Below are 14,092 nucleotides of genomic sequence, written 5' to 3'. Positions count from 1 at the left end.
GAGAACTCATGGCCATGGACGCTCCACACCATCCACAGACATGTGAGCGAAAAGCAAAGGATCTGCATTATCCGAGGACAGCCTAATGTGTCAATCCCACCTGGTAAAAGGCCTACCAATCACAGACGCGCATCAACAGGCTGGACCTGGGGTGGCCCCATAGCTTCAATGCCCATGAAGCTTGGCTGCCACTAGCAGGACTCTGGTTTAGTTGGATGTGCCAAATGCCATGTCTGCTTTCTTACTTTTAGAAGGACAATGTGAATGGGGGCATGGGACAATAACATGAGCTGCATTGTTCAACACAAACTTCGTATATGATGGGTCGTCCTGCCTAGAATGGGGGAGCGGCTCCTCTGGAAGGGCCTTTTCAGGAAGAGACAAGAGGCTACACGCTGCCTTTTACGGTTACCAGCGACGCCCCGTGCACCCATTCAGTGTTGGGTAGCTCCCATACTGTCCTTGGCCCATTTCTGCTACCCAGGTAGAGCCTTTCCTGGAACCCTTGGGATGCCACGCAATACCAACTATTGTACACAACCAGAGTGCACTGATAGTGGTTAAACAATTACTAAACTGTGAAGTCCAACGCAATCTATCAAGAAGCCCCCTACAGAATCATTCAGAAAGAGTATTCTTTTGAATAAACTGTTTGCAAGCATGCTGTCACAACTGTAAGCTTCACGTAATTTGTACACTCTTCCATTAAACCCCCGTATACATAAGGGACTTACACTAAGCAACAGGAGCACACATAATTTGCCAATTAACTGAAAACAGCAAAGGGTTAAGCAGCCACAACACAGCGGGCACCGTGCATCCCTGCTCGAACATACAACGAGAAACAACTGCAGCGCATGCACAAAATGAACCTGATTTACAAAGCGTTTTTCAATGGGATTTTCCCACTCATAAAAACTCTTTGCAAATCCGGCCTGATGAGAAGGGGACAGCCACAACGGTGAAAATCACAGTTCAATTCAGAGAATAGAACATTACCCTGCAAACAAGAAAAACATGATAATTGACTACAGTTGGAGTGGTAATTAACAAAAACACCTTCTCCTAAGGCAAGAGAAAATCAGTGGCTTTTGCCTTAACTCTTACAAATATTGCAAACCCAGAACTGCCTGTTGCTACTCTACACACAATGCCGGTTTGCAATGACTCCTGGGAAGCCACAGTCCCCATAAGCCAAGTTCCTGATCCAAGGGAACTCGTATCATGTTGAGGCATAACCCGCTGAGTCCAACATGTCATTTATTTGCAAGCAGGACTTCCATTTTAGATTGTCTAATATTGACCACAAGAAGACACTGGAGCACCTTTTGCAGCTCAGTGAGTCACGCTAGTGTGATATGAATCACCAAATGAAAGAATGCTAGTATATCAAAAAGGAGGACATGGCCCCGCAGCCTAGAGCAAGAGTGAATTTCTGGGATTCCAGAAGATTCCAGAAGATCCATTGCTGAATATACCTATTACATCAGCATTGTTCAGTATTTCTTTGAAAGGATCATCACAATTGTTGTGTTTCAAAACATGCTTTTTGGGTGATTTGTCTATGGACAAAGTTTAATGGACCTGTGTCCAAGAATACCAGTACAGTGAAGCAGCTTCAATTATCAACTTGAAAACCTTTCTGATGTATGCACCAGGATAACATTCGATGGGTTCATAGGCTGTGCACTATGCAGACTTCCAGGTCATTCATTGGGTGATATTTCATTCCTCATGTTTAATTAGGCATTTGGAAATTGATTAGATACTGTAAACAACTCTTCTTGTGTTCATCTCTTACTCATCCTTCCATGCCACTGATATTTGAGTTGAGTTCTCGTTCTGCAAATTCGTACTTTGACTAATCTTTGATCTGCAATGTGTGAAATTCTTTCAAAGTTTCACTTACAGAGGCAACCTGGTATCTTTGCTAAAGTTACTCTGCGTGTTGAGTACTGATGAATAGCAAACCTTTAATCTAATGCTATGTAATGGAATCCTAACCTCTGTTACTTCTGACTTATAGGGTATCTTTGTTACTAGGGTTCAGCCTGATGGGCCAGCGTCCAGTGCACTGCAGCCGGGGGACAAGATCTTACAGGTAAGCGCAACCTTTGTACTCTGCAAAGAAATGAGAAAAGGTGCCAGGACAGCGTGCCCATACTTAATGTTCCAGGTAATGCATGCGGGCATTGGCTCGTGTTTCTCACAGTTTTCATTATCGCTTCATTTTTTAGACATGATCTGACGGTTTGGATAATAGCACCAGAGTATGTGGAAAACAAATACCATGTATTTATTTACTGGCTGTACATATTCTAAACAAGCTGCTTTGATTTGTTTTAAATACTTGCTAGGAGAGATCCATAGCCGAAAGGTATTAATATATTTCAATAATACTCAGTGATGTCACTCAAATTTTCCCATTGCTGTGTCCTTGGTCATTGACAGCTGTCACACCATGGAAATACATATATTGGAGTTTTAGCTAACTATAAGATGGATTGAGTCTAATGCGTTTATCAACAGTGACTTAAATCTATCATGTTGGATATTTAAATAAATCCTATTTTTACAAAGGTTGTATTCTTCCACCATGGATGCCATGGGAGGATAGGTTTGTAAAACATTACTCTACCAAATGCCCTTGTGATCAGCAGTGTAGCTATTGTGTTTCTCTTGCTATTAATGCCATCATTCTTATAATTGTTGTTGTATTGTTCTTATTGCATGTTCAAAGGAGCACTGAACAAGGATTGAATTCAAATTCTCAACACCCAAAGTTATCTAATATTCTCCTATTCGTCGTGCCTTGTCGTGTCTGATTGTGATCTCGGTTTCAGCAAACCATGGAAATTAACAGAAGCATCTCAACCAGCTGTTCCTACATCATAGGAGCTCTCCAGGATATGTGCTTTTTGGTGAGGAACATGTAGGAGAAAGGCATCTTTTAATGTACCTGAGTTACAGGTCTTTCACTCCTTGGCGCGATTAACAGTAAGGATTAAAAACCCTGACGGCATTCAGATCCCAAAATCCTATAGGATAGTTTGAGGTGAAATGGTGCAAAAAAGTAATTTCTTTGAGTTGGCTTGCAAAGAGGGTGCAAGAGGGGGCTGCGCTTAGTTGGTCTTGATGTGATATGGACGTCACAAAGATGTCATAGATCAGTGATAAAATCTGCGGTGCTCCACTGCAGGCCAAATATTCATTAAAAAAAGCATTGCAAAATGAGCGAGCAGTAAATCAACTATTGGAATGTCTGCACTGAGTCTTCTTCATGCTAAGACCTCAGACAGCAACCCTACATCTGAACCCTACTATCCAATATCAGGACAGCCATAGGGATCAACAGACGATGCTTACTCAAAGGTGTCCTTTACGCTTTTCTTAATCAAAACAAGTGGGAGAAACTTGCATTTATGGGGTGTAAAAAAATCTCAATAAATGATATAGGAAGGTCCAATGTAACTTCTTATGTTGAGAATCCAGGTGGATCTCTGTATCTTTCACCTCTACAGCATCTAGGTGTAGGTTTGCTTGGGGAGGTGCCAAACACCTAAAATAAACGTCACTATGGTCTATACCGGGGGAATTTACCCGGGTTCCAGGCTGCAGTACCCTAGAGCGTATGCTGGTCCTGCACACCTTGTAGCCACCTCACCAGCACATACATCTTCCCACCTGGGTTGCTCCCTACACGATTGGGGACTTACCCGTAAGCCTGCCAGTCTTGTTAACTGGGCTTTCTTCCACTACCTCCTACTAATGTAACTTATATTTTGTAATCTCACCCTTCAATCTCTTAACCTGATCCAACAATCTCTGTATTCTTCTGCTGTACTTTTCCCCTAACTTGTTACTACTAGTCCTTGCATCTTCTAGACAAAAGGCAAGAAAACAAACAAGCTAAGGAAAGGCAAACATGGCATAGGGGTTGATTTGCAACAGAACATTTTTGATAGTCCCACTTACCCAGTCACCTTTCAGACAGAGGCATTAGCAGGCCGAAGTGGCTTCTTTAAATACTTCTATGAAAGGTGCCTGCAGGCCATGTTTGCAACAAACTGGTCTCCCTAGTCCGGTTTTTGGAATTGTGTGCAATGTTCATGTATTCCTCAGCTCACTCCCCGCTCCTACACTTGTGCGGGGTAGCCCTCACTCATTGGCACCTCATCGCCCCACCCACACCCCCACAGTGATGCTGTGCTGGGGACGTCCCTGCAGCCGCAGTCTCCTATTACACCCTACTCCTTCTCCCTCTCCGCCCCATCATCCTATTTCCATGTGCTCTCCCCCATAGGAAACCCCAGCTGCAACACCGCCGCCCCCACCCCTTACATCATGACGCTCCGTCTGTCCCTTTTTCCCTCTTCCTGCTTTACACCTGTCAGTGCTGGAAAAGCACATGCGGTAATCCCGATAAGCCTCCGTTTGATCAAAGCGGTGGGAATTTGCCAAGAAAAATGGGCACTCCCTTTAGAGCACCTAAATGTGACAAGAATCTAGATAAGAAGCAGCTGATTAGCATAACATAACCTATTACCTTTGAGAGAAATGCTTTGTAGGCAACTATGTTTCGGCACCTAAAATAATTTAGATAACGGTAAGGATTTGCTACTGATACCCTCAGCTGATGGCAGAGGGAAGTGGGAAGCCCGCATTTACATACTCTACCCATATGTTATCTCATATTATCTCATAAAGGGGACTGGCCTCACCCCCAGTAACTAAAACTGACAACATTTCAGGAACATGGAAGCATGGTTTATACAGTTTCCACAGTTTATGACTGTTTCTTATACTCTATGGCCATTGCCTTTTCCAATTAAACCGCTATAAAAACTGCATAAATGGAAGACTTTGTAGTGGCATATCCTTTCAACTACACAACAGATGCAATGATTATATCAAAATTGTTTTCTGCACATTTGTCTTTGAAATGTCAACACCGTCACAATCTATTTTAAAAGAGGCTTTGCGCGTTTCTCTGGCTACGGGGGAGTCCCTTTGATCTGTTCTATTATGCCCGTACGAGTTGCATTGTGCCTTTGAGGGGCACTTGAGTACACACATGAAAGCTCTGCAGAGGCTCGAACAGATAGAATTCATCGTGAGCCGGTTATTCAAAGGCGTAGAGATGTGGCGTGCACACACACACAGCCATTCTCACTTGCATGCATGTATCATGTCATAGAGTTGTGATTGTGACTCTCTAGTTAAGGTTACATGAGACTTCTCCTCAGTTTCCTCTGTAACTGTTGACTTCGTCCATTCATGAAAGTTCACCAAATGTAACATGCAACTATCCAAGTAGAACCGATCAGCCATTCCAGATTTGGTTAATTTTCACGAATACATCTATACAGTAAAATAATGTTGAAAAGAAGCTCTGAGCTGGGGGGAAATCCGCTGAAAATTCATGCAATTACCACTGGCGGGAAATCCTCCGGCGGTAAGAGCGCAAAAATTCCCCATTGAGCCCATTGGGGAATGGGGCATTCCCGAATGGGCTCAATGGGGAATGGGGAATTACTTTACTGCCGAACTTGTGATCCGGCACTATTAGCCCCGGGGAGTTCGGCGGAAGGGCTTACCGCCGGCGGTAACGGCCAAGTCGTGATCAGGCCCGAATTCGCACTGAGTTCAGGATAACATGGAATATTTTTATTTTTCATATGTATTCATTTATGTGCATCAGTTCATTAAACTTTTCACATCAAATATAAACATATAACCAAACCTATACAATCATATACATACCTGTAAAGTTATACAATTTAAATATGCAATCAACCACACACAGATAAAAATACATAGCAAATTTACACTATCTAATCAAAATAAAAACACGTAAATAGAGCATTGCACGTCCAAGGCCATGAAGAGAAAGTGTTTCCTGTTTAAAGGCTAGTGTCATAGGCCTGGCGCATGACTAGGTCAACAACCCCTAATCAGCTTTATGCAGTCAACAACATGTCTACCAGTTTCCAAATTCTAAAGAGGGCGAATTGTAAAGCCAAGCTCTTGGCGTTATAGCAGTAGCCCCAGAACTCATTGTTGTTATCGTACTGTAGTCATGTATGAACCTAGGTGCACCATATACGGATCGCCAAGCTTATAACATGAGGCCATGACATGTTGATTTGTCTCAGTCGTATGTGCACAACCACAAATCCTACATTTCCGGCTACTAACAGGGATTTGAATTTCCAGGGCTTTAACAGTCAATACAGAGAGTCTAGCCAGTCGGAATAATAGAACATACCTTCTGAATTCGGGGGAGGGACACAACATCAAGTAACGCTGCATTTTGAGAGGTCTATGGTCTAACTTTTGATACACCAACTACATTTTAATCTTTTCAAGATGATCATAATTCTGTTGCCAGTCATATATCAAGAATTGTTTCCAAAAATCTTGTTTGTGCAGTATAACGTCTAGAGACCAATCGGGTGTCCACCTAAACTCAGCAAACAATTGTTCCTTTTGTTTCACAGAATACTTTTAGTAGGCCTGAACCTAGGAAGTGGCTCAGCAAACCAAGTAACCAAGTGGCGGACATGCCGGCAATGTCCTGATTTTGATATACATTACAGCTGTCCTAAACATGGCCTGTCCAACAAGCAAGGTCAAGTCTAATTCGACCCTCAAAGCGGCCATCAGGATACATTGGGCAAACCCCAATATTCTTTTCCACAGTTTTCCCTAAATAATATTCAACCACCCCACTTCTTGGCCTCAACCACCATAGATTCCAAGTTTCCAACCTATACACTATTGTAGGGCAGAATACCTTCTTGTAAAACAACAGTACCCCCCCTAAAACTGAACCCAGCAGTCTGGCCAGATATCTTGCAAATCAAACAGCCTAAAGCAAGGGCCTTCTTTTTCTTATAGTCTATGACTTCACGTAGGCCCTTAGCTGAGGCAATAGGCAGGCCCAAATAACAGTAGGTGTCAGTACGTCCAGTTGGACGTACCATTGTGTTGTAAACTCCCTGTAGCCAAAATACATAAACGTGGTCTTATTCACATTTATACTAGGCCATTCTCCACAGCATACTCGCACAAGATATTCAATATTCTTTTTAGAGTCACCAATGTGTGAGCTGCAAGAACAATTTCATCTGCATAAGTAATGGGACTGTCCTACTTTGGCCTGGACTATCAGTACAGTAATATGTGGCAATAGGGAGTTGGGGAGAGCAAATGCACTTACACCAGTCCCTCCCACTTATAGGGTTCATTAACACTTCTTGCTGACCTTTGACTTATCATGGTTCACATCCTAGAAATACTCCTGCTTTTCAATATTCAGACCATGGGCCTCAGTCCGAGGTCGGCGGTAACCCGCCGATGCCACCGGTGGGTTGCCGCCGACCCGGAAACACTGAATCCGCCGCCTGACTTCCAAGTGCCACCGGGACATTGCACGTCCTGGTGGCGTGGTAAGTCGGGCAGCAGATTCGGTAAACTTCCTATTCCGGTGCAGTTCCGTAGGACTCCATGGGTGTGGAGAGTCGGAAGCACTGGCAACATTAGCAGGCAGACTTGTAGTGTGGCGGTCCGGAATCAAGGGTGCCAGTAAGCGTGCTGGCACCCTTGTTTCCGGACCACCACACTTGGAATGAGGCCCCATGTCTTGCCATTGGGTAATCAACCAGAGGCGCCTCCTAAGCTTAAACCAATTATGACATTTATTTTTAAGTTTCTTACACTCCCTAACTATGAACTCATCCCCTAATTGGTGTGCAGCTTCATTTTTAAGAGTTGCTTGGAGTCGCAAACATCATTTGTGTTCCTATGGTGCTTACAGTCCCTAAAACACGACACATCACCTCTTGCAGCAATTGTTGAAGTGACAGTTGTAAACCATCCATCCATTTCATTTGCCATCATATCCTGCAATCGTGTCCAATCACATTCATCCATTTGGGTTACTAATCTACTTATTATAGACAAATTACCAGTGAACCAATAAATCTGTTTGTCCCCCTCCCCCTGTTAGTCTCTACCTCACTGATGTGACATAAGGGAGTATTACTAATGTTGATATCTTATAGTAATCCAATTGGAGTTTGATCGCTGTACTGGCTAACACAAACTTAACATGGAATTTGCCTAGCTTAAGACACATCAAAGAAACAAACAAACAAAGCACTATTGCTCGGGATCCTCAGAAACAAAACCTTAACATGCGTGCCCTTGAAGAGTGAGGACTTATTTGCTGTAGTACTGGAGGAACGTTATCGCTTTAAGGAAAGGCAGAGTTGATTTCATAAAAACTTCTGGGAGGCGCTGAGCACCTGCACGGAAGTGTGGCGCATAAGAGCAGTCTCGCTGCAGCCTTTGTTGTGCCTTTCAAGAGTGAAGACTTGTTATTTGCTGTGGTCCCGAAGGAACATTGTCACTTTAAGGAAAAGCAGAGAGCGCCAGCGTGGAAGTGCAGTGTGTAAGTGCAGTCCTGCAGTAAGTCTGGGAGGCTCCCACAAGTTTATTTCTCCTTACAAGGCTCTGGTTGTTAATTAACCTTGAAGCGGTTCACTCAGTGTTCTTATAAAAAGTCTAGTTGAGTTTAAATCACTCCAGTTGTTAACCTCCGGCCTACTTCTTAGTGATGCCGATGTACGGCATCCACAGTAAGGTCATCAATGACCAAGAGTCTAGTACTGTATTTGAAACCTTCTCTCCTCGAACTGTTTTTTGTGCCGGCCTAATACTGAGTAGCTCCAGTGCACTGAGTGACCTGGTTGCTTGCAACTCTCCTATAAAGAAAGACACATACCATTTTGTTTCTTCACTTGCCGTTACGTTACCATCCCAGAGCCCCCTCTGTTTTGCAAGCAAAGGCCTTTTAATTTCTCTGCATTTGCAATTAACTTCTTCCTGTACGAACCCGGATCATCTGATGGTCAAGATTAATTTGGAAGAGTACATAAATACTGTAAACAGTATATTGCCTGCATTAAATGAAATGTCAAATAAAGATCTTCTGGCATCTGCAAAGGTTGTGGAAGTTGCTGAAGTATTGTAAATACCGAAAGGTTAATGTTTACCTTCTAAAGATCTGTTAGCGCAGTTGATCCATAATGAGGAAGTAACATCTATCAAGGTCTCTACCTTCAGACCTTGTGAACCTTCTGAAAGGTGAATTACTGTGGGTCAGATTCCGGTAGGCGGCAACTCACCCTCACAGAGACTAAGCAATTCGATGAGTCTCTTTAACTCACCGGCAAAGGATAGGGGAACTTCCTAATTTTTATCATTGTCTCCATCTTCACCCTTTTCAGATTTGGGCCACAATTCTCTCTGCCCTCTTGTAGGAACTGCTACTCTGTCTACACTGAATTTTGTGCTCACTACTCTGGCCCAATCCTATGAACATGTAATGGTTTAGCAAAACAATTTATTGACAGTACTATTTTCAAAGATATTGTTCATAGAAGGATATTGTGGGTACAAGAGTGAATAATACTCAGTGCCATATCGTATTTCAAACGGCCTCAACACAAACAGAAGATTGTCATAAAATGGTAACATGAGCACACTTACTACAAACAAGGATTTTACTAACTCAACTGCATTATTGGATTTACCTTGTACGGGAATCCCATTAACTGCACATGTTGTAACCTCAGATCTGACCACTATTCCTGAAGAGGAAGTGGAAGAGAGGGCTATTTGTAACCTTTTAACCGTTATGGCAATGGATTTTTATACTGAGCTCCCTATGGAAACCGATACTTCAGATCCGGTGCTTGTGATTCCCCCAACACCGGATCCTTTTGCTGAAGAATATCATAATGATGATTCAACAAATTATTCTATTGTTCTCAAAAGGCAGAATAGTAAACAGGGTGGGAAGAAGAAATTGACAAAGGGTACAAAATAAAAAAAAATGAAAGCTCCTGATATTGCAAATAATGGTTCTGGCAAATTCATTCATTCTTTGACCCTTCCCAAACCAAAACCTGATTGCTCGATCACAACGAAGAAACTCCGAAAGAAATCTAGGAAAAGACAAACTATGGCTGGCAATCAAAGTGTAAAAGGGTCATGTCACGATCAAGATGTAAAAGTAGAAGATTCTGATGATGATGTGGAGGCTCTTTTAGACTTTTCCTACCTACTCCATGGATGATATTCCATCTAAAGAGCCAGTGTAAATTTTACATTCAAGTCTAAGCCTAAAACATCTATATCGGTAAAGGACGACACAGGGAAATTACTCGTTTCGCAGACTCCAGCGATTTCCTCTCTTAGTTCATCCACTACGTTCACAGTTTTGCCAGCCGTACTTTCAGGCGAGAAAGCGGTAGATCATTGGTTTTGCACCTTGGAGCAACGAAAACAAGTGTTCCACCCTACAACAGATACACTTCAATAACTGGTACAGCATTTAAACACATTCTTCGATACAAATTCCTCTACCTCAAAATTAAAGGAGGTTGAAGCTTAATAAAAATTGCCTGATTGCTCAGAATATTATAATCAGCCCTTGAATCATGGGTTCCATAAGAATAATGATATGATGGCTGGCCACTCTATCACTCCTAAAATGGAAAATAAAAACAGAAAATATTTATTGTTAGAACAAGTTTTAAAATCTCAGGATAAAATAGTTTTAAACAGATCAAATGTTTTGGGTTTGTTGCACTCCATTCCTGTGTTGCATGCTATTTCTTCTAAAGACTTGATTCAGGAGGAATTGTATGATGATGAAAGATCGGATGGTGTTCTTATTCATGTTCACTCTAGAATTGTTATGCAAGTCCTGCTTGATGCCGTTCCTCAAATCCTCTCTTCTGGGTATGATTTCAGGGAGATTGATTATTATGAATCCTTGTGTAAGTACCAACATTACAATGTTAGTAATAATCCAGTTCACAAGAACACTATTAGTTTTCCACCTCTTTCTATTACATGTTCAGTAAATACTGACAATTTGAACAGTGTACAGATGAATCAATCTAAAAATGCACAATTGGACTCTGAAATGAATGTTTCATGATTAACATCCGCTTAGGATGACTTATATATACGGTCTAACACTTTAGTGGTCGGCTCCTGGAATACTAGGGAGTTTACTGCCTTATTTGAATCTGGTAACGCTCATTTTTTATTTGATCAGTATGATATTTTTTATTTCAGGAGACATGATTATTGAGTTGCCCTTGGATGGATGGTTTCCAACTATTTTTGAACCCAGAAATAAAGGGGGAAAAAGGATGACCTGCTACAGGTTTATTAGTAGGTGTGGGAAGCAACATTGGATTTAAAGCTTCCCAATGAAAATCTCCTAATCCATATATTCATTTATTTGAGAAAACATGAGATTTTCCCATTTCCCGGGACTAGGTAATTTTTTTAACTGATTCATTTATATTGTAATACTATTAGGTTAGCACAGGAAACACTTTTAGAATTATTGGAGGATATAATTGGAGACTGGTGAGTGGGCTCGGACTCTAATGCGGTCTTAATATGTGGTGATTTATTTATTTTTATTGAATTTAATTTTACATAGTTCAAATTAACTTTTATAATCAATAGTACTCTATACACAAAACACATATTAAACTTTAGTATTGTAATACTTTAAAATCTATAAAATCTACTTATTTACAATAAAAATACAAGTTACAATTTGTTTCTTTTCCATACATAGTTATTTCAAAAACCTATTCCTTCATTTCCATATCAGATTCAGGGGTCATACAGTACCCAATACAAAATTATAAAATACAAAATTAATCTATGAGATCCAGGTTTGTCCTTAAATACATTTAGGCGCATTAAAGTTTGTTTAACATAAGTTTGACCTTATATAGTAATTGTGTCCCATAAAGATTTTTCACAAAAGTTTGCTTACGCTGAATTACATGTACTGCAGTTGGGAGAAACCCTTCTCTAAACCTTCTAGAGTGCTAGAAGAACCTTCAAAGTTTCTGTATTTAGACAAAGGACCCAAAGTTCTGCAGATTTTATAGAGTTGTAATCCTGGACGAAAAAGGTCTCAATGATACCATATAAAGGGGACCCATATTTGGACACACTCTGAGCACATGTTAGGCTGACTCTTGATGGTTGTGATCTTACAGATTCTGCAGAATCTTTTTTCCCTCGGCAGTTTCAATCTTGCACCACACACTGCTAATACTGGTAGCTGGTTTGTGCATAACTTCAGATGAAAATTACGAGCTCCGGGTTCCGGACAGAGTAATAAATAACATTCAGGTTTCATAAAACGATCTACCTGTACCACACTCTCATAACCCTTTAGTGTGGAGAGATGATTATAATTACTCTGCCAATCCCATTTCATCGGCCGCTGTACAAACGTTCCCTTCAGTGTATCGAAGACCGAGCATCAGCCAAAGTCAGGAAACCATTCAATGGTGTTACATAGTTCACTGGACAGCTTAACATGGGGGGACATGGCATTCCCAGACAGTCCTAGATCGTACCTCATGCCTAATTCAGACAAAAGAGGACAGCTAGAAGCCGTCTTTGCCTTCAGCATCAAAATACCCCTACGGGACAAAAGTTGCATTTTCAAAGACATCAGGCTTATTTCAATCCACACATACTCCAGCGAGGTAGATCTAGATAACCCTAAGAAAGTTCTCCCAAAACGGGTCTCCACCCCATCCAGCCATTTTCAGATTTCTCATGGCTAAGGCTTCCACCCCTATAGAATCGTCGGGCATAGTCACTGCCTATATAGGGTCAATGTATCTTTTAAGGAGAAACCAAAATACTAAAGCATGAATCTCCTAGACAAGCATGTGATTTGCTTCGCCTTTCTAACCTTGACTTCTATTATATCCAGATATCCTGGTGCCACAGACATATCGAGCCCTGGGTATTTATAAGCATCAGTATACTCAACTATTCCCACTGTTGTCATTAGCTTGGTTCTGTTGATTCTTTTTGCAGACACCAGCATTACCTTGGTTTTGCTCAGGTTTATTGTTAGTTGGTTCTCATTTGCATACACACCCAACTCATTCAGCATAGCCTTTAGCCCTGACAACATGTGGTCAAACATTGCTAGATCGTCTGCATACAGCACACCGCTGATAGGAGTAGTACCAATCTTTGAGATGCATCCCCGCTTTTCCATCAGCCTTCCCGGCAAGTCCACCACATAGATGTTAAAGAGCAGGGGGGCTAGCATACAACCCTGTTTCACCCCCCTGTAAATTCGCATCTGCTTGGACAAGTTGCCATTGTCATCCCAGACGGATCTGTGCTGAAGTATCTGTATCTAGGGCCATAATCAATTCAAGAAGCCAACTTGGGCATTCAAGCTTCTCATTGTCCTCTAGAGGATGTTTCGATCCACCTAATCAAATGCAGATCTAAAATCCACGAAAGCAATGTATACTGAACTGCGGGAAGATGTCCTTGCCTACGATATTATCGAATCCAGTGCTCTGATATTATGAACAGTACCTGACTGGAAAGGGTGGAGAATATTACTGGCCTTAACCCAGACCTGTGATTGCTCCAAGACATAGGAGGCAAATACTTTGCCAGTTATGTCAAGCATTGACAACAGATGATAGTTTTTTGGAGCCAAACGGTGATCAGTTTTAAAAACTGGTACGAATATCGATCTCTTCCAGGAGTCTGGAATGGTCCTAGTTTTACATACCTTCACAAACAGATGACGCAAAACATCTGCCCATAGTGGGACATCCCCCTTCAATGTTGCTTTTGAGCTTCATCAGATGTTCACAGATATTTCTGAAGTTAGACTCAATGGGCCAATCTGATGCCAAGGGCCTACTTGACTCAGTCTCATCATTTACTGCATACATTCTGTGCTCTATAAAATGTACCCAGGTCCCTTCCAGAATCGGGTTCAAGATCGACAGATCAGTGGATCTCCTAACCAAGGACAATATCCTCCACATGCTTCTTGTGTTACCATTTTGTAACGTCTCAAGAAAGCTCTGCCAATTTCCAATTCATCCTTCCATTTTTCTCCTTCCTACCCAATTTCTATTTTGGCATTTTAATCTTGTAGTTTCATGCTTCACAATGAAGGCAGATGAGCAGATTTCATTAGGGTTTGTAGTTC

The 14,092-nt window shown here is 41.7% G+C and overlaps 1 protein-coding gene across 1 annotated transcript in view; it reads left to right on the top strand.

Moving 5' to 3' along the window:
• Nucleotides 1–14,092, top strand: part of LRRC7 (leucine rich repeat containing 7) — a 3,010,809-nt gene that overhangs the window by 2,749,148 nt on the left and 247,569 nt on the right. The window contains exon 28 of the mRNA XM_069641926.1: nucleotides 2,027–2,101. Coding sequence (XP_069498027.1) covers nucleotides 2,027–2,101 — 75 coding nt within the window. The remainder of the gene's footprint in view (nucleotides 1–2,026; nucleotides 2,102–14,092) is intronic.

This window comes from Ambystoma mexicanum, chromosome 1q (assembly GCF_040938575.1).
Source record: "Ambystoma mexicanum isolate Mex_15411 chromosome 1q, UKY_AmexF1_1, whole genome shotgun sequence".
In the NCBI taxonomy this organism is placed as follows: domain Eukaryota; kingdom Metazoa; phylum Chordata; class Amphibia; order Caudata; family Ambystomatidae; genus Ambystoma; species Ambystoma mexicanum.
The sequence above is the reverse complement of the archived record's forward strand: the minus strand, read 5'-3'. Positions and strand labels throughout refer to the sequence as shown.